The sequence below is a fragment of the Chroicocephalus ridibundus genome, chromosome 1 (assembly GCF_963924245.1).
Source record: "Chroicocephalus ridibundus chromosome 1, bChrRid1.1, whole genome shotgun sequence".
In the NCBI taxonomy this organism is placed as follows: domain Eukaryota; kingdom Metazoa; phylum Chordata; class Aves; order Charadriiformes; family Laridae; genus Chroicocephalus; species Chroicocephalus ridibundus.
The window spans coordinates 164,264,691-164,286,225 of record NC_086284.1 but is presented as its reverse complement, the minus strand read 5'-3'; the positions used below and the strand labels follow the sequence as shown (position 1 = coordinate 164,286,225).

General features: G+C 47.3%; 1 protein-coding gene across 2 annotated transcripts; it reads right to left on the bottom strand.

The window, feature by feature from the left end:
• Positions 1-675: 675 nt before the first annotated feature.
• On the bottom strand, positions 676-21,105 carry GTPBP1 (GTP binding protein 1). Of its 2 annotated transcripts, XM_063322445.1 has the most exons (13): positions 20,890-21,105; positions 15,508-15,619; positions 12,831-13,011; positions 11,457-11,805; positions 10,906-11,029; positions 8,815-8,929; positions 8,211-8,355; positions 7,887-8,069; positions 6,945-7,080; positions 6,195-6,373; positions 5,483-5,680; positions 4,333-4,374; positions 676-3,894 (listed from the first exon to the last, which is right to left on the bottom strand). In XM_063322445.1, the coding sequence occupies exons 1-13, from the start codon at positions 21,079-21,081 to the stop codon at positions 3,802-3,804; spliced, it is 2,049 nt and encodes a 682-aa protein (XP_063178515.1). In that variant the 5' UTR covers positions 21,082-21,105; the 3' UTR covers positions 676-3,801. The 2 variants fall into 2 exon arrangements, with proteins under 2 accessions (XP_063178515.1, XP_063178516.1); XM_063322446.1 differs by lacking the exon at positions 4,333-4,374 and having other exon boundaries at positions 678-3,894.
• Positions 21,106-21,535: the final 430 nt, after the last annotated feature.

Sequence of the window (21,535 nt, the reverse complement as noted above, 5' to 3'; positions counted from 1 at the left end):
TTGTAACTTATGCCTATGCAAGGGAAAAAAAAAAAAAAAAAGACCAAGACAAATAAATTGTATCAAAACTGCTGTGAGCTTTTTGTGTTGCTGGTGGGAATGATGCACAGCTGGCAGATAGAGGAGCTCCAGGAATAGCTCCGTCTATGTATTCTCATGGCAAATCCTTATTTTCCAGCCCCTCTAAGGTCAGCAGTTTTCACCTTGTCATCGAGCAGGCTCTGGGCTGCAAAAGCTGCTTGGAGCAATGATGAGAACAAGACACGCTCCTAAAGACTTGGAATAGTTCGGGATAATTAAAATCAAAATACTGTGCCTTTGATGATGACTTCCAGCAGTCTAGGGCTGTGACAGACCATGGCTGTGTGCTCAGTCCATCCTGCAGTGGCCTGGAAGCCGTCCCTGGGCATCAGTCTGTCCTCGGCCAGGAGGAATGGCAAACAAGGCTCAGCCTGACACTAATCGTAGCTACGGGTGGCTGTATGTTGCTGCCTCTTCATTAACGTGGGCTGTAAACTAACGGAGCAGGCAGCTAAGGAGCAAGCAGAAAGGAAATACTTAATTGTCCTTGGTCTGAGGAAGTTAACCTAGAGAATAAAAAAAGGCTACAAAAAGGGAAACGGGACTGGCTTGAGCTTCGGGAGGGTCATACTGGCATCAGCTTCATCAGGATGGGCTGGAGGCAGGCTTGCGTTGAAGAGCCCCTTGCAGAGGGCCACCCTAGGGAAAGGCTTGTTCTCTGCTGGCCCTAGATCTGCCCTCACGGGTTTTGCCTGGGGAGAGAGGGACGCTGGGCACATTATCAGTGTCCCATCTTGGGGAGGGACACAGAAAAATGGGGAGGGTGGCAGACAGAAAAATTGATATGGACAACAGATGGGGTGTGAGGTGCTCAGGCCCAAAGGTTCAAGTGTAGCCATGAGCAGAAGGGTGAGCATACCTCCAGCAGCATCTCCACTCCGCGCAGTGTCGGTAGTGGAGGGGCTGGTGGGCTTTTGCTCAGTCTACGACCAGCTCCCAGCCCAACACTTACCTGTGTTAGGAAAGGGGCGTGCAGGGCACGAAAAGCCTTCACGAACCTCCGAGATCCACCGAGGAGGCAGGAAAAGGCCCGTTCCAACCCCTGGAGCGTCCCGCTGTATTTACAGAAACAGGTGAGGTGCGAATCGCTGCGAGGGCCCGGGGAAGCACAAGCTTACGCAGGCAGTGGCAGGGCTGTGTTCAAACTGCATCCTCTAGCACCGTGTCTCCCCTGAAGTTGGACCTAAGTGATTTGCCGTAGCAGCTCTTCACACACATGCATACGCATCTCCCCAGCACAGCTCAACCCATGCAAGCGTTCTCATTTCACCGCTCTGCCACCGAGAAGCACTAAACCTTAGCAGCGGGAAAGCTGTCGGGGCTCAGCAGCAGCTCTCCTGCGGCACAGTGTGCCCTCCCCTGCCACCACTACAAACGCAGCCTCCTCTCGTAGCCAGCAAAGGAGCAGCGGTGCCAGGCAAACCCGCTTGGTCTGGCTTTCGGCATTAAAGCAGCAGCTGCTGGTCTTCCGTCAGGACAAAAAAAAAGCAACAAGACATACTTTAACTTGGAACAAACTTTTTTAAAATTTATTTTATAGATCACACCAGCCTGAGTGATCTTTGAATGCTGGTCACAAAAGAGAGATCACACCACCTCCTTTGCACAAACTGAAGTAAACCCTCTTCCAGTCTTGGCAGTCTCCTTCATTTGGAGCACAAGGAATGGAGAAAAAAGAAAACCGCCTGGAGCTCCCTGCTCCTCTCGGGAGCAGAGGGCAGTGAAATCAGATGCAGTTTGATGCTGCTACAGGGCCAGAAGACAAATGAACGAGGCCCCCGTGCCCTGCTTAGCCACACTTCACACCCCCTCACAATGCGGGTGCTATTAGTGTTGTAGCCGCCTATAGTTCCTCCCCCACCAGGGGAGTGCTGGTATTTAGGCACATAGCTTGGAAAGGACCGTCTGACCTCCCCGCTTCCACCCACAACTCCGGGCACTGCAGTCTCTAAGGCAAAGTATCCTCATCTCCAAACCACATTCCTCACCTCTCCCAGGCCGCTTAATGCTCGTGGAGTGCTGGTGCTGGCATCGGGAGATGCGCTCTTCCCCCCCCACCCCGCCGCCCAAGCCCGCTTGAAAGCCTACCTCGCATCCCGAGGTGAACTGGAATGAACTCCACACAAGTGCCACAGAGTGAGAAACAGGAACAACCCGCTAAGGAGGGACAGAAACCTTTCAGTCTCCCTCTAATTAAAAGAAAAGTCCTTCATTGGAGGAGGAAGCCCTCAAAGAAACCGCGGCTGACCGCACCTGCTGGGGAGAGCAACGATTTGCTGAGGATGCCGCTTCCTCCCTCAAAATGCTACCACGCTCCCACAGCTCACCACAAACCGGCAGAGGAGAACTCCTGTCCTCACGGGAGCGAAGCGAAGAGGCAGGGTTAGAAGAAGAGAGATGAAAATAAGCAGGGAATTGATCACTTGTGCAACCCAGGGTTAAAAAAAAAAAAACACGTGATAACAATAAAGTTAATTCGTAGACCGTCCTGGCAGGGCCTTCCTGCAGAAGCTAGAATTTGTCATTAAAACAAAAAAATACAATCTTAAAAAAAAATAGTAAGTGAAAGTCAGAAAAATTACCATGTACTTTCAAACCTGAAAGCACTTCTATAAATTTGGTACCAATTCATCATTAATCCTCTTCGGCCAAGAGGGGAGAAGATAAATTATACCTCTGCCATGGCAAAGTTTGGCCAGTGAGTTCCAGAAAAGACTGGGCAAATCTTGGAGTAAATAAAATCAAAGGAAGGTCATGTTTTCCTGGTGTCTCCGTTCCAAAGGTATATTCCCACCTGTGATCTCTGTCCATGGAGGCGAGAAGGCTTTCTCTGGCTCAAGGGATGGACCGAGTGTTCCTGCACTATATTCTTAATACTGTCAATTGAGCTGCCGCAGCCACGAGAGGCAGGTCAGATTTGCTCCAACGTGCACTGAACAAACAATAGGAAAAACAGCACGATGGGAAGGGGAACAGGATAGGCAAATGACTGCCCATTTAATTCTGTCTCGAATTTAAATCTTAAGTGCTATCAACGTATTTGAGAAGGATATTTAGTATAGGATTCCTCAACTTAACATCCAGAACTGCTTTTCAATCTGCTTCCTTCTTAGATCTCCAAATAATGACCTTCAAACTTCAGTCACTACAACTTTAAATTAAACCCACTTAGAAATAGTTTAAGATGGAGGGAATCCAGAAACATATTTGTCCCGGGGCCACAGTGGTGAGGAAACAATGCCCTCTTGGAGCCATCCTAAGCAACGTGTTTTAACCTTTGCAAGTCTGAAATTTCAGGTGTTTGATAACCCCTGGATCTGAGACAGCAAATAGGAGGAGAGCAGCAAGTCCTGTGGACAGAATGGGGTGAGGGAGGAGGGAGGCAGCTAACTGGCTCTTCGCAGTTCTATCCAGACTCTCCTCTCATCTTCATGCACACAAAATATAATAAAAACTAATAAGAATAAAAACTAAGCCCATGATGTACAAAAATGTGTTGACAGGGGGAGGAGGAAGGTGTCAGTTACTCAGTTCTGTGTGTCTTATCACCTTCATTAGCTTATAAATTATGCTCCTCTCCAAAACTTCCTTCAGGGAGGAGGGACGATTCTTCTGCAGCCAATCAGCTGGGATGGGTTTTGGTTTAAGCTGCTCTGGATCTTTTGGATAAGAAATGAAGGGAAGGGGAGGAATTCCTCAGAGGGAGGAGGAGTAAGAAATTCAGCAGCCACTGGCAGGAGTCACACAGGCTCCCTGAGACTTCACTTTATGGCGCTGACCCCCACGTCGCCGGCCTCCTCCTCCAACTTTTGACTGAAAAACAAAAAGATACATTTTAGTGTGCAGCAATCTCTGAATCAGAATATCGACACAGCAGGGTTTCAGATGGATTACACACACGTCCAGACAGCAAGAGGGCAATGGCGACTGATCAGCTTCCTACCACTGCAGGAAGGAGATAAGGTAGACAGACGCACCACGAAGGAAGGAGGAGAGACAGATACACCATGAAGTTCGGCCTTTCAAGCGGGGGAAGACCCGGTTTCCCAATTTTCTGAACACTTCACTCCTGTGAGAGTCAGCAGGTACCATGGAGCTTGGCATCTGGGGAATCGAAGCCTCAGACTCCCTTGGCTTTGAGCAGAATGGAATCAGAGCCCCCCGCCCCCCAACCAGGGCTCTCTTGCTAACCTGACTCTGTTCCCAACCTCAGGCCAGCAAGCCAAATGTTCTTTTAAAGCAGGCAAATACCTTATTGCCCTCACGGATGTGGGGCTCCTCATCCAGCGCAGGCTGAGGGGAAGGAGCAAGGAGAGAGAGGCAGAGGTAAGCAAGAACAAAAGCAACACAGACACTCAGGGGGAGGGACAAAACAAAGAGCAAGCTGGGAGAACTACTTACAACCACAGCAACGCTACAACAAGGCAAGGAAGAGATGGGGGATCTGTAAGAAGTCACAGGCATGCGCAGAGGGAGAGAACCCCTGGAGAGGGCCCTCCTTCAGCAGCCAGCCTGGCTCAAGAGGGCGAGATTTGACCAAGGACAACAAAGACCACTAAAACTGAGAGGGGGAACACTGACCAGGTCTCCTGACAGAGTCAGTTCCTGAACCTTTCACTTACTAGTTAAGTATGCTGCAAGAAGACCCATGGAATAAAGCTGATAAATAGCTCACAAAGCCTGCAGTAAGAATTGAGTTTCCATTCCTTTCAGACTAGAGAGGCTAGGTATCCTCAGACAAGCTGAGCTGAGAACTCCTAATCAACAAAACAACCTGGATAAATTTCTCCCGAAAAAGATAAGCCTTTCCTCCTCCTTGGATATCTCCATCCTCTCTCCTTGACAGGGCAGACGACCTGTGTCTGATACTACTACTTAAGCTGTAAATTCTCTAGCGTAGGGATGTTCTACTTCTCATTCAAACAGCAGAGACCCATTCTGTGACCGGTTGTTAGATGCTTCATTAGTTCAGCTACTGGGAATACGGAGACAGTCAAGTAGTCAAACAGGTTGCCAAGGGAGGTTGTTCAGTCTTCCTCCTTGGAGCTTTTCAAGACACGACTGGATAAAACCCTGAGCAACCTGGTCTAACCTCAGTGCTAATCCTATTTAGAGCAGAAGGTTTGACTAGACACTTCCTGAAGTCCAACCTGAACTGTCCTAGGACCCTAAGCTGCTAGCTGCTGAAAGGTCAGTCATGAGGAGTCATCCAGTCATCAGAGAATTCCGATTTCTGCTGTGAGACTACTTATATTTCTATTTGTTTCTGTTGCACACCGAGTCCCAAGGTGAGTTCAAGGGTATGAGGGGATAATGCTTGTGCTTTAGAGTGCCCTTCCTCTAACAGATGACGAACCAGGATGCAAACAGCTAGGACAGATGTGATATTTTCCTCACTTACCAATGGTTGCAGGGCAGTAGGTGTCAGTGGTGCTGCAGCTGTTGAGGGGGCCTCGTCCCCAGCTGGTGGGCCTCCAGCTGCCGTCCCAGCTGGGGGAACACCATCCTCTCGTTTCGTAACAGCTCCCTTCTTGGTTGACTGCATCTTGATCTGCTGTGGCTTGGAATTCATTGGCGAGTTATTGGTGGTCTGGAGTAACTGCAAATTACAAAGGGAGAGGCCAAAATCAGCATTAAAATAGCTAGGCCGATATGGCAAGGTTCAATGCTGCTTTTTAAGAAAAAGCTTTGAGAGAATTGATACCAATAGCCATCGGGAAAAGGAGGCAGCAGCAGCTGTTCAAAGAAATCTAGGCCCCTGAGCTGCCCTCAAGAACCCTTACAGGGTGGAAAGGGCCACTCAGCTGAGGTGACACTCAGCCCTCCTCAATATGACTCAAAGGGACCAGCTACAAGCTGTGAGAAAGAGACCAAGCCGTAAGAACCAGAGGCACCTGGCTCACCCCCTGCTTCGCATTCCCTCATTCACACCAGTTAAAACCCACCACACGACAAAGCACATCAGTCATCTGCAACCCCTGTCAGGGCTGACGTTTGTGATCAAAGGACGGCCTCTTCCTCAATTTTCCAGAGCTATCTGGATTCTCCTGCTGGCTTCTCAGTGCCAGAAGTAGCTAATGGGCAAAAAAAAAGTCGGACTCTTCAGCCTTTACCTTAGTGATGGTACCCACAGCTTTGGTACGGCCTTCACGGAAGACCAGACGCTGGTCTATATGCAAATATTCCGGGGTTTTGATGAAGCGAAAGTGCACTGTGGCTTTGTCCCCCGTCCGCAGGCAGTCCTTGTCCATGCTGAGAATCGTGGCCGTCTGACGGATGCTGCCACAATGCACTGTGAATGTAATGCACAAAGGCTTTCAACAGCCAGTGCCATTAGTGGAATAAGCTTCAGACAGACATCTCAGGCAGCTCTCGCTACCCTACAGCTAATAGCGTTGAGTTTGGAAGGTAAAAATCCACTATGTACCAAAGACTATATGGGTCTTTTTTCTGTCCTCAAAAAGAAAACACATATAAGCTAGAACACTTGCCTTCGAACGGAGACTTTGTTGAAGCATCCTCAATACAATCTTACAGGCCAAGCAGCCAGGCTAGAGGGCAGCACCTAAACGAGTCTCTCAGTCAGCATTTGAAGCTGAAGAAGCTTTGCACCATGGAGATCTGGCTCAGGCAAGCTCCAAGTACACTTGGAGTCACGCATCTCCTTTTTACTTACAGCCTTCACCACTCTCCTCTGTCAGCTCCCTCCCTTCTCCCCGATGCATTGCTGGCAAAGATCAAACCAGGAACTATGTCTTATATTTAGTCTGACAGAGCCATCAGGAGAAAAACGATCTCAGGCTAGAGCTGATACAAACTATTACCACTGGGAAACAAAGATGAGACAATGCTGAGACACATACCCATGGCCTGATATCGTGGGCTGATGGTGGTGGGATGGTGGAGCACCAGAATCTCTGCTTCAAACTCCCACGATGCTTGTGGATTCAGGCGGGGTGACACCATTACCATGCCTTTTCGGATGGAAGAACGCTTGATCTGAAAAGCAAAGACACAAAAAACCCGTAGCATGATTCTCCAGGGAAGAAATTTGCTTCTCTGGCTGACTACATCCAGAAGGATCCTACGGGATTTCACAGATACTAACTCGTGCTCACCAAAAGGCAAAGCCAGAGCTGTTTAGCAGTATGTAATGATGTTATGCAAAGGTTGCAAAAATCAAATTCAGCTGAAGTTTCTGAGGAAGCTTTAGTTAGAGTGCTGGGAATGCTGGACACTGTCAGAGAAGTTTTAACTCACTGATCCTTTAAAAGCAAAAAATGCATCCTGGTTGCACATTACTCAAGCAGATGATCTCTCCAAAAGCATGACTCTGTTAACACAAAATGATAAGACTGAACACATGAAGTTTGGTATAGCTTAAACTAGATCTCCTTAAAATCAGTGCAGCTTCTATTGACAGAAACCTTCCACGAGAGGAATCACATCAAATTTTGCTGATTTTTAAACCTCAAATCATGCAGCTGATCCTATAAATTGAGAGGAATAGTGTAAATACCCTGCCTAGGCCACTAATGCAGTTGGAGCACAAGAGAAAACTTTTCTTGCAATGCCTCTGCTTTGTTACACATCTCCAACACTATTCTTCATTACTTTGGGTCCCGCTGCTGTCAGGTGGAACAACTGGGACGTAGGACCCACAGAGGTTCTATGGGATTTTTAATGCGCTGTGAAATGTGGCAGCTGAGATTTACAGAAGCAGTCTCATCGCAGCTGAACTCCAAGAGCACTCTAAAATTAGGAGGGTGGTTCCTGTTCTTGGGGTCTAGAGCAGATCATCTCACCTTTTTCAAAGCAAAGGAGGCGGTCTGGCCTCCCCGCACTTCTTTGACGGGCATTCTCTTGCGGTGGATGGACTTGACAGCAATAGGTAGGAAGTTGCCAAGGGGATCTGGCCCCAGCAGCAGGGTGTCATTTAGCTTGATTAGGCCTCTCAGTGTCGTCCCAGACACAACTGTTCCTACACCCTATGCCAAAAAAGAAAAAACAGTAATTGGGGTCACTCAGCCACACTATCGGAAGAGTCCTAGAACTCCCCTCTCTAGGGAAGATGTCTTCTTCAACCTGAAAGAGGGAGCAGAAAATTCTTCAAATACCAGGCCCCTTACCGGGACAGAGTAAGTATCATCTATCTGGAATTCTGCTGGCTCTTCTTCCCTGTAACTGGTCCGTGGAGACAAGAGATTAAGAAACATCTTCAGCAAATCTAGGTTCTCCCCAGTGACATTTGAAATCTGGAAAATTGGGCACATCCTGTAAAGAAAAATTGATGAAAGTGGAGTTAGTTCACCTCCCTGCCTGGAATTCCACGTGTACGGAGACATCCAAAATCTTGGGACTGAATTCAATACACAGTGCTAGGAAGGGAGAGCCTGGCAAGCAGTCAGATGCACAACACCCCATGTCTGAAAACCTGCAACATTGCCTCTGCCTTCTAATGACTTTCAGGAATAGGTGTAAGGTTCCAGGACTGAAGGAAGCCGAATACCCTGCCATCTTCTGCAGACTGCCCAGAAGCAGCCTCTCATTTCTGTCTCAGAGAGGGGAACACAAGCAGGTCAATCTCAGAATCAACACATTCTTATGGAATCAACACACCACATGGCAGATGCAACCTTCACACATCTAGACAATGGGATTCTCTTTCTGAATCTTCTCACCCGGTCTCCAAATAGGATCGAAAGAGAAACAACTCTCCTCTACTCCCGTTACCTCTCTGAGCTGAAGTTGGAGGCTGTTACAATGACATCATCCTTGCTCTGAACCAGCACGGGAATCTTCCTGCACCCTGGGGACTTCAGCAGTCGCTGTAACAGCTTCAGGGTTTCTTAAAGGGTGAAATGAATATTGTTAGGGCAGCATCTCCCGTCTTTACAAATCGCTTTTGTGGGGTCTCTCCCCAAAGGGAGACTGGTGCTTTTGCCACAAATAAGACAGGAGAAGATGGCTAAAGGTGCGTGAGTAAGACTATGAGTTTGCTGGAGCCCAGGAAGGACTTAGGAGCCATTCCATCTTCCATTTCATGCCAGTTAGCTTGCTGCCAAGCGACACCATACATGAACAGACATATATATTTGCATCTGCAAGTGCAATGCTGGGAAGCAGACATTTTATAGGTGTCTGTTAAGTAGGTATAAGCGGTTACAATGTATTTCCTAGTACTATAAAGGATTTTTCATATTGAATTCAATGAAAACCAGTGGCACTCAGGAAGTGACATATTTGAGAATACGTGAATTAGAAATCAATTTTGACCAAACAAACCTCAACACACTTTGCCTGGCAACCAACCTACCCTAGAAGGTTAGAGAAGCGTCAAAGAGGTAAACATCGCCATCGCAGACTAGGACAGTGTAGGTGCACAAGATCCAGAAACAAGTATTGTGGGGAAAATCTCATGGCTTCCAACTTTGATCTCTTTGCCTCTTTTAAATTTATTTTCTAAGCTGCATATCTATCAGCCAGCAGGGGCATTACCTGATGCACTAGCATCAGCCTCCTGCAAAGTGGCTTACAGTAAGCGAGGGGGGAAAAAAAGGCTGGTAAGGGCTTAAAAGAGCAAATCATTTATATTCTACAATTGTCAAACAATTAGATGGGTTTTTGTGAACAAATGATTGCCTATGGGAAAGTAATGTTTTGGATACAGAAGCACAAACATCTAATCATGCCATCTGCTCTTCACAGATACAATTGAGCCAAATCTTGTGTCTGTTTAATTTAAACAGAACATGACACAGGAGTGGCTTCTCCCAAGAGCAGCTCTTCTCTCCTCACCCCGAGCCACACTTTCTCCTTCCTTCCCAGTTATTATCTCATGGTCAGGCCTTACATTTATTTGCCAAACATCTTTATTGAATATTTAAATTATCTTTCAGATATTTTAGATATTTAACTTATCTTTTGATCACATGTGTCTGTTTACCTGAAACATATTTAGGATTTTTACAATAATGAACTAACCACAGACAGTGATGGGAGCATTCACTTTCCTGATTCTCAGGACTGATTATCAAAAAAATCATTGTTCCAACTAACCACAGCGTGTTCCTGAAGGTGTGGGAGATGCATCAAGAGAATTTTAAAGGTGCGAGTTGGTCATGGCCTGAAAAAATGTCAAGTTAAAGGGCCACTGCTGGGGGTAGAGGGGCTGCTTTAACTGCTGCTGAGCAAAAAAGTCACTAGTCCCTGCTGCTCATCACCATCCCCACTTGTGTCCAGTCCAGTCCTGCTACCACAGCCCACATATGCAGCTGCTTTGAACCATGATTTATCAAGTGTTGGTTGGTTGTTCAGAGAAGGAGCTGCTGTAGTTATGCCAGCGTATCTGAGAAGTGCCCAGGTGAGCAGGATGTAACAAGCAGCTACCCCTTCACCTAACAGCTGCCAGAGAACAAGTTTGATCACAGCTTAAGATCACACTCAAACCGTGGGCAAGAAGGAAAGCAGCTTTCAAGAGAGCTTCCAGACTTTCCCTCCAGGTTTAAATACCCAGAGAGAACGTAAAGCCACAACCCCAACCGTAAATTTCTCCCCTTATTGCTCGGTTAAGCAGAATCCTGTAGCAAACACTTTTGGGTTGCCCAGCTGAGTCCCCCAACTCGGGTAATTTTGAAATGGTGACTATGAGTGAACTGCCTACAAAATGGGCAAGGGAAAAAGACAGATTTCTGGAAGGTGTTTAAGATACAGTCAAAACCAGGTAAGGCAGCTTTCCTCCAGCAGTAATTCTTCAACCCAAGCTGAGGACAACAGCACATACAGAGGTAAGAAACAGCCCTGGAGAGAGCTTATAGGACTCACCTTGCAGGATGTTGGCAGGGCACATGTCAATCTTGGTCACCACAACGAAGACAGGAACATTAAGTGCAAGCGCCAGGCCCAAGTGCTCCTTGGTCATTCCAACAATCCCAGCATTACTGCCAACCTACACCAGGGATACACGAAACAGTGATGTAAACGTTCCCCCTGCAGTGAGCTAGGAGAAGGTCTTGTGTCAGACATGCAATAGGCTTTGATTAGGTTGCCCTGTATGAGCAAACACAGCTCATTTCAAATGCTGTTGGACAATGGCTAAGGACTCACTGCTCCTCAATTTTAGCAAGGTGTTCTGAAGTTTAGAATCTTTCAGTTTTCAAGAACCATATACCTTAGGCCCATCTGAGACTCACAGTCCTGGGGCGCTTGCCTCAGAGCCCTGGCTAGATATCCACAGTGGGTGCTGTTCTCCACCTTTGTGAGATGCTGCCTCCTCCACCGCCCCACGGGCACTTTGCAATAGGAAAGAAGTTGAGGCTGTTAAAGCTGTGAACAGCCCGCTCCTGCTGGTACCGTACATCTTTCTTGCTACCTACCATAAGCATGCAGAAGTCAGGTAAATGGCCAGTCATGCCGAAGACGGTGGTTTTCAGGTACTTTTCGTGACCAGCCAGGTCAATGAAAGTAATGACCTTGGTGGATTTCTCACAGATCTTTGTCCATTCCAAGCTGCCACCGTGGCTGTCGGGCTTGTTCACCACGTTGCCCTCACTGTCGAAGCCCAGAATGTCATTGCCCACACTGCTGGTGCGGCCTGACTCAATCTCATGCTTATGGCGGAAGAGCTTTTGCCGAGCAAAGCCTCGGCCATTGTCTAGTTCACCATGTGTCAAGACACCTAGCAACGTGCTCTTGCCTGCATCCACATTGCCAACCACTGCTACCCTGGAAGGGAAAGGAAAAAGGAACCTGGTAAAATCTGACACATGAAGAAACAAACAAGTAATAAAACAAACAAACCACCAAACACCACTGCTCCTGCAAAAAACCAGCTTTTTCTGCCTAACCCTCAAAGAGAGATTCAAGAATGTTAGACCTTCACAAGTAGAGCAAAGATTCTTTCACAGTTGTTAGTTAACAGCGAAGATTCCAGACTCTGGGGACTGGGATGTGGAGACTGTGGAAATATTCCACTGGTGCCCTGAACACAGACAGCTGAACTTGACACTGCTTGATGCTGTCCAACACATACACGTGGCAATTCAAAAGAAAGTCCCAATCCCAACTTGGTCTAGAATACCTCTGCCTTTTTCGTGTTTGTCATGTTGCAGTAGCACCAGGCACTAGGGAGAGCAGAGAAATTTAAATTGCTGTTCCCAGAAAATGAAAAGCTCAAACAACAACGAAATGCTTTAGAGGAAAACCCTCTCCTACAGCAATCTCCTTCCTTGTCTCTGATAAAGGTGGGTATTATGGCTGTTGGCAAATGTTGGTGGAAATCCATTCCATCCAGGTCTGGGCAGACTCTCAAGTCATGTTACACAAGGTATTAGGTGTCCACTAAAAGGTGACTTGGATCATCACAGTCTTGGAATAGAATTGAACCCTTAGTCAAAAGTATTGTATTCCAGCAGCGTGCGTATATGCACATATGTACAGACACACACGCACATGTGACTCCCTACTGGGATTCTAGCCCACAAAAGATCCCCAAACTGTGAAGCTGTCATCCAGAGCACAACAGCCCTCAGCCAAACAGGCAAATCTTCACAAACAGTTTGTTAACAAAAGAGACGGCAACAACAAAGAGGCGATTTCATTAGCAAGGAGTGGTCAAACTCATTTCCCTCTGTTGGGTAGCTACAACACCCAGACTTGAATCAGCGTTGCTGGCTCAGCATCGTGGACTGCTCACACGGTAAAAATGCAGCTGGGCTGCTGACTAACCCTGTCTCCACCCGGCTCCTCACCTGACCTCCAGGAAGTCGTTGTCACCCACACGTTTCCGAACGAGGTAGTCGCGCACCTTGCCCCCTGCCTCCTGGTGCTCCCGCAGGAGGATCACATCGGCCTCGATCTGCTCTGCCATGCTCTTCAACGTGGCATAGGATGCCTCCATGTCTGCCTCGCTCAGACCATATTCAGTCCCATCTAGTATGACGTTGAGGAGACAAAGGGCAGTCAGTGAGCACCGCCTTGCAACAGCCAGCAGCAATGTCATTCTGCCTGGGAATTTCACACCAGTGGGGATTTATATGTGGACTGAAGATGCCAGCCATGTGAACAGAATAAGCACCCTTTGCCCACAATAAAAAAGGATGGTCTTCACTCTAAGTCTTAAAAGATACTAGAAAAGCACCATCTTTCATCTAAAGGAGTTTTCTTCACAGTTTCTATGAGAAAATACTTAGGGATTGGCAAGAAAGACACATTTCTGTCTAATTCCCTTACTTCACACGCTGAAGGTACTTTGCGTGCAATTTCCTTCAGTCAGATAAAACATCTCCTCTCGCATTGCAAGAAAGGGAAAAGCATTAACAAAAGGAAAGCTGACTGAAATATCACCACAATTAACCAGTGAATGTGGGACCAATTTAAACAATCAGCTTATTTTATAAAACCACATCCCAAGCGTACATTTTCTGCAAGTCTGGCCTGCACAGCAATTTCTTTAGCCCCCACATACTCCAGTTAAAACAATGTTTTTGGCATGTCTCACTGCCTTCCTCCTGGCAATTGAAAGAAACGTTGACCGTACACAAGGCTAGAAAAAACCCAGGAGGCACTGCTGCCTCTGAACAGCCCACCCAAGCAAAGAGCTGACAGTCAGACCAAGTCGGTGGCAAGTATCTAGACAGTTTAAAGGCCACCGCAGCTCTCAGCTGCTCTCTTAATGCAGGTACTGAGAAGCTGCATGGCTTTCAGGCCAGAATCTCCTCTGTGGGTAAAAAAACAAGACACAAAGGTGGAGAGCCACATAGCACCTGGATGACCGAAGCTATTGCTGTGTGTGCATTCACATATACAGCTGACTCACCAGGTGGTAAGCAGTAACTGCAGTTTGCACGAACTAATCAGCATTTTAACTGCTGCACAGCTCTCCAACAAGGAGAGCTGCTGGGTGATTTACAACCTAGCTCATAAGCTGGTTGAGAAGCTGTTGAGACGATGGGGAAAAGAAAAAGCATCACGGTTGGGGTCTTGGGTCAGAGTCAGGGAATGAGAAGTAGGGGACAGGAGAGGGTAAGAGCCAAGGGAGGAAGAGAGGGGTCACTACTGATGAAGTAGTGAGCTTCCTGGAGTCTTCACTCGCTTCTCAACCATCTGAGTTGGGTATCCATGATGATCAAAATCACAGACGCTCAAAGTGAATGAGAAGGAGGGACGGTGGCAGGGATATCAAGATTTTTTTCTGTTGGCTATTGTTTCAAATTTACAGAAGAGATCCCCATCTTCCTTCACCATGCAGCAACCCAAAATGAAGTCAGAAGTTTTAGGTCTTATTTTAAGAAACAAACGTCCACTTCTAAGTATATAATTGAAACAACCACCAGTTAACACCCTTACAAGGTATCCTAGAAGAGAAAGCAGTTACTAGCCCGACTAGTTAGATCTCCGCTGCAGATGTGGTTATCCCAAACACCAAGGATTCGGACTACATGTGGGAAGCTCGCTTGGACACGACAGCATTATCCCTGTGATCCTGGCTGCATGACCAATGGCCACCTAATCCTGGCTTCTCTTCTGTGTTGGCTGCTTCGCAACACAGCAAGAAAACCCAAAAAGCACATAGTTCTACGGTAACATAACTTCTTCCCTCCATTATTTCAGCCAACCGTGGCACCGATGACCAAGGTTTTGTATTCTTCCTCAGACATAGTAACTGGTAGAATGTCTGATCATAACAACTTGATATCCAGCAGATATATACCATGCTTGAAACAAGCCTTTAGCCTTACGATAGCCATAGATATATTTTGCATTCAGAAAAGAAATTTTAGTTTCAAAGCAAGACCACATTCAATATTATTTTACCAGCATCAGATGCAAATATTCACATCGTGAAAAAGAACAAAAACGTAATCCAAGCTAACTGCTAAAATCTGCAAAGGCAAATGACTGCAGTCACACCCGAGTTAATGTGACAATAAAGGCCTCATGCTGAGAAAAGGAAAACCTGTCTCTCCATAGTACAGACACACACTAACGAAGAAAGCAGCATATATTTTGGCTATTTTAGGCATCTCCAATACATTCGTGTCAGGTAAAAATATTGCTATTTACAATGGAGAAGTGAACAAAACCAGACAGACCAAGACCTCAGTCAAATATCGAGGACATCTGTAGTAGAGCTGCTATTGTAATTTCAGATCCTTTGTCTTTTCCTGGTGTGCTCAGACAACTTATGCCTTATTTACAAAAAGAACTTGTATGATTTTATACAAAAAATACGGTTAGCTCCACTACATAAGACAGCTGCTGGCAGGAATAAAATAAAAGAATCTGTCCCACATGTTCTACTATACTTTACGAAGGTTTCCAAGTTATTCTGGAGAAGTAAGTACTACCTTCAGCAGCAGCCCAGTTAGATGAACTAGGTTTTTCTTATCATGTTCTTTGTTGTTTTCCTCAGGAAGCTATACTCACCTGATCCTTGACCAATGACATAGATGGTCTCCCCACATCCCTCATCAATTCTCTCTGACATCTGCCGGAGCAAACTGTCATACTGCTCTGAAGTTGGACTCACCATCACCAGCTGGAAAAAAGATTAAATACCCAATTTGCAGATATCAAGCAAACAATTTCACAAGCAGCTTCAGTTGTAAGGACAATCAATCAGTGTTGTTTATTGAAAGAGGAGGCTGTTTTTCAAGGACCGCTTTCTGGTGGTTTGTTTGGTTTTTGTTTGGGTTTTTTTTTGTTTGTTTGTTTTTGTTTTTTTTTTAACCAGCTTCGCTGACAGCTACTTCCTTGTGACACTGCACAAGGTTATTTGTCTGAGCTCAGAGTTCATTTATGTTGCAAGATATACTTCAAAGCAAGTAAGAATACCAAGCACCCCATTTTGAAGTAACCAATGTTTAAAAGCCACATTTAAGTGAACATCCCACTTCTCCTTCTGTGTAATACATGTTTCCATGCAAGGAAACCAGAAAGGGGAGGAGCTATTTCCTTCAAAGAAATTCCTTAGCTGGGTACTCCACAGAGTGCTGCTGGTCCCACAAAGCATGGCAGGACAGCCAGAGGAAGCCAGCCAGATCTCACTGCAGAGCACACCTAGACACCAAAACCTAGGGCGTCTCAAAAGCCTTTCATACTTGATCTCCCCTTTTGTTTTCTGAGAGGGCAGAGGGGAAGGAGACAACACGAATATGCATTACTTTCAAACTTCTAACAAAACTTTAGGTACTTTACACTACAACACTGACAGGCAGACATACAAAGCAGTTTGTACGAGCATATTTGGACATTTCACCAGTGAAGAGCTGCATTCGGAAACAAATAGGAAAATGAGGACAAGACGACAATGCTTCAGAAAGGATTTTTCTTAGAACAGAAAGGTGTAGCGTCATTTTTGGCAAAAACCTGTGTCACTCATACAGTACAGCTGAGGACACCCGTACAGAGTGTCCGCAATGGTGGTGTGGCAGTGGCAGATCAAGGAGACCTTCATCACCCATTCAAGACCAATTGGCTACCTGCTCTCTGGCTGCCTCCAGAGAGGCTGGTTACAAGTCTGTTGGTGGTGGAGCATCCTGGTACAGTGGCTTAATAACTGTTGCAATTGAGATATGCGTTACTGTTAAAAAAGTACTTTTAGTAAGAGTTGTAAAGGTTATCACCTACCGATAGCCCTATGGGTAGGCACGCCTGTGCCACACTACAACACCCAATGAAATCCATACTTCCACTAGCTGTCCTCACATACACATTCCAAAGTCATGCCCAGAAAGATGTACTTCACTATGCACTAAGGCCAGTCCGAAATCTGTGCTGGATTTGCCTACAACATATGGTTTACAGCAGTTCACAATGATTAATTACATCTTCAAGCCTGCCCAACACTCTCTACCAACACAGCCTGACTTGCTAGCACCGCTAACGCAATGTGTATTTGAGGAGGAACTACCTTTTACCACCTACTACTACTACCACCTAGTTCATGAAGACGTTTATTAGAAATCTAGGGTGTAAGGGAACCCAAAACCCCACAAATAACGCTTAAGCAGCTTTCAAAACCATAGCGGTGCATGCATCTGGAAAACTGAAGCACAGGCCGCAAGTGCTGGTTAGAAGGTTTTCGGCAGCCAAAGCAACGCTTTCTTCAAACGTTAAGGGTCACACAGAGCACATATGTGCTTGCAAGGGCCAGACAGCTACAAGAGAGACAATCACCTTCACGTGCCTCTTTAGACACATGCCCTACCTAAGCCTTTTAACTACATGGCATGGTCTGCAAAGGGTAGCGAAGCATTGTGATCTAGAAGGCCACATAGTCTTTCTATTTCATACTATAAAGGACTGAGTTTTGCCTTTATTAGTTGTTTTGGTTTTGTTTTCTTCTTAAAGGAGACCACTGGATGTAAATGTATCGAGAGGCAAATCAGCAACTGTTCAGAGGCTTGATCAGGGCAGGAGTGGAAAGCTGTGTGTTGATGTGTAGGGCCTGTTTTGCCCAGCAAGCGCTTTCAGGAATTCCTAGAAGCCCAGCAGACAGGCTCACTGTTCAGGGTAGTGCACCAACACAGGTCAGGGACTTGGGAAGATCTATTAAACAGGCTGTCATACACATAAAGATCAATAACAGGGGCCATCAGCGTAGAGGCACAATAACTTCAGTTTCTTCAAGGCTCATCACCAGCTTCATTTTTCTACGAGTTCAAATGCTTCAGCAGTGTGAGCGGGCAGGGCGTTGTCTAAAGTACCAGGGGACGTTTCAGCTGAGCAGCTCACTGTAGCCTTTCTTCATGGTGCCAGGCAGGAGGGCTAGGGGCTCAAACAGCACGGTACCCACACGCATCAGCTCAAAACACTGGTCCCCCACCCTGCTGCTTTCACTGCCGTGCAAAGTTGCTGCTGAAGGGTGTTCCAGTGGTAGGCTGCCACCAAAGCCTACAATGGGGCCGATGAAGCTTACAGCTGATGTGACATAGCAGGACATCAAGAGAACGATGTGTAGAACAAATAGCAGCTTTCATGGATCACACCTCCAACACGGTTCAGAATTTCTAACAGCTGCTTCTGCAGCCCCCAGCCAGTTCTGCAGTTTCCTAGGTCACTGCAAGACTTTACTAGCTGTTCTGAAGATCTCTTTAGCTATCTTCCTGGACAGAAGGAGCCTGTTCTTTGCCATCTCCTTGGTTGGAGAGAGGCCCTCCATCTTGGCCCCTCAGCTTTTTTTGCTTTTCATCTTTGAGCAATCCCCTCCATGCTTGCACTACGTATTCTTGTTTTCCAGAGGTTTTCACAAAGTCAAAAATTTTCACTTTTGTTCTTTCCACTTTGCCAGGCATTGAGCAGTTAACAGTAGGAGCCATGTGGGTCTATCAACCTCAGATTTCCTATAGGGCAAAAAAAGTAACCACCAATTATTGTTTTATTCTCATGACAGCAGAAAGAAATATATCTCACACCTCTGAGCTGACATCTCTAAAGTCCCTTCACAATCTCTGGGGAGAGGTGGCTTTCCCCACCTTTCCTCTGATCAGTTTTGGGATTAACATACACTAGAGGTGGATAATAGCTACAGCTTTCTGAGTTTACTCCAGGGGGATAAGTTGGACTGTGCCATTCTGCACTGCCCGACAGCAAGGAAGAGGCCATAATATTAATTAATTAACAGCAATATCAAGACACTGTTAAGATTGAGCTAAGGTTATATCAGCACTACTACAGGCAGTCCTTACAAAAGAAGCATCCCATATCCATGAGGCGGACAAACTATAAAGATTAAGGGGAAACTAAATACTATGTGGTATGTACTGCTGCTCTATATTGGAATAACACAGCCTGACGTTTTGCAAGGCTGGAAGGCTGCCATCAGCCATTGGGAAGTGAGAGGAAAGGCACCTTCTGTAATGTCATATTTTGCTTTCTATTTCGTGTGGACGTACATAGTTCAAGTGCTATTAATGTCCTGTTGTCAATGTAAATCTAATAAGTATCAGCTTCACTAATAGCCTTGTGTGATATGGTTTTGACCTGGAATACGATTACTAATGCAGTGTGTTGGTACTGAAGGGAAAACAATCACCCATTAAGATCGACATGAAAATGAATTTGTGACGATGAATGGAAGTATTTGCTTGACCAGCTGACAAGGTGCACTTGATAACCAAATCACAAAGTGTTCCTCTCTAAAAGGAGCACACTTTACAATGAACGCACTGGGGGAGGACTAGGAGAAAAGTATGTAACACAGCAAGGGAGTGGGTCAAACCAGGACAGAAGTAGCAGCTAGCAAACTGACCACAGTGGGAATCACCATTTTAAGCAGGAATTGGAGGGCAACATTTCAACTGGGAAGACAGAAGAGGTGGGGGAATCGGGGCAGGGAGGCAGGTTAGCTACTGCATTCTCACCATATGGGACTGTTGTTTTGAGGACATAGCGGGAGACTAACTTGGAGAGATGGGGCACAGGGCATAGTCTTAGCTTTCATCCAAGATGGGGATGAATGAAACGTCTAAGGAAAAGACTGCAGGTGTACACTGCCATATGGAAAAGTAACTCATAATAAAGGTCAAAAAATTTCTTACCTGTCACCTCCATAGTGCCTGCAGATTTCTAGGAATGGAAGACAGGCTGACAACACAATGGAGGTTGTGGGAGAAAAGCATTCCTCGCTCTTCGTCAGAGTTTTGGTCAGGTTCCTGGCTGTCAAGAATCAGTGACGCAGCCCTTGGCGTCCTCCTGGGCCCTCTTCCACATCAGCCACGTCCAAGACAAAGCACAGATTGATATTGGCATCCTGTATCAAAATCTTGTCCAGCTCATTAAGGCACGAACAGGTGGCTCAGTACATACTGCAGGTCTGATTTCTGTTCTCTACTTCTTTATGAGACATCTTCGTAACACTTGTTTTAATACAGTACTACATTGTAAAATATCTGGTCTTTCCCTCAAAACCAAACATTTCCACATTCACACACCACAATTCCTCTCTCTCCATTTCTCCACAGAAGGCAAGAAAAATTCAGGACTTTGGAACAACTCCAGCTGCAAGTATGATGAGGGGGGACGACAGAAAAACAGAAGGAAACACCAGCTACGCTGACTTCTGGATCATATAATCGCAAGCGGAACGAACCAAGTTGTCAGGAGACTTTAGAGCGGGAGGTGGCATCACAATACATCAAACCCTTGGCAGCAAAAAGTATATGGTTAAAGAGACCAGCCAACTGGGAGGAAACAGAAGGCAGCGTGGAAAGGCAGCTAATGTAGCCTGTGTTGGGCTCTGGCATACACGTATTACTACCATGTACCTTCCTGCAAGATGTGAGCAAGAACAGGTTGACAGAAATAAGACCACCACACGGTTTTGTCACTCGGATCCTAGAAAGGAACCGCGTACGGTGAACAAACCTTTTCTTGTGTCGTCGTAACCCGGTCTGCGAGCGCAAGGCAGCCCCGTCGCCGGGCCCCTGGGCCTGAAAGTTACGAGCTGTGACCTGCTTTTAAGATCGTGAAGGAAGCCCCGGGACGTACCGCGACTGGCGGCAGAGATAACTAGAGAGACCCGGCGCCGAGGAGAAACGTTGCTGAGACGTTAAACCAGCTGCCGGCTTTAAACCCTGCGCTTGCTGAGGGGTAGGGGACACCGCACACACCCACTCCGGCGGCCCCCCGGCCCCTCGCCCTCCTGAGGCGAGGGGAGCTGGGCCGGCCCTGGCTGTCGGGCTGGCCCCTCTCCGGCCGGGCCAGGGGGCAGCCCAGGCGGCAAGGCGGCCGCCGGGGAGAGGGCAGCGCAGGGCCCAGAGGGGTGATGATGGCGCTCGCTGCGCCCCCCCCCCTCGCCAGGCCTACCTTACTGGTGAGGTCGATCTCGGGCTCGCCGTTGAGCGCCTCGCCGTCCTCGGCGTCGAAGGCGGCGCGGAGGGGACAGGCGGCCGCCGCTACGCGAGGCCCCCCGCCCGGGGAACCCGGCTCCGGGGCGAACATACAGGCCGGTACCGGGGAGCCCCCCATCGGGGATCGGCTCCGCTCCGCCGCCGCCATCTTCCCTACCCCGGCCCTCCTCCCTCCCCGCGCCCGCCCCTCCGCCCCGGGAGGTGCGGCGGCCCCGCCCCCGGCCCGCCAAGGAGACGCTAGCCAATCAACGGCGGAGGAAGGGGGCGATTAGCCTGTAGCCATGACGACGGCGGGCGGGGTCATTATTATTCATGAAGGAAGGGCCACGCCCCCGCCAAGCGCGCGAAGCCAATGGGAGAAGCACTGCCAGCTCGACTTGTTTTCTATATATACACACACAACAGAACCCGCCCGACGCGTCCGGTGCTCTCTACCCAATCTGAGAGCTATCCCTCCTGACAAACAGTCCTACAGACCAATCGAATGAGAAGACTCTAGCGACTGGGTGGGACTAAGCCGCTGCCACGGATGGACTGGGCCAGCCCTGGTGGGTGGGTACTATCTGGAGCTAGCCAATGAGAAAGAGGAGATTTTTCACGGG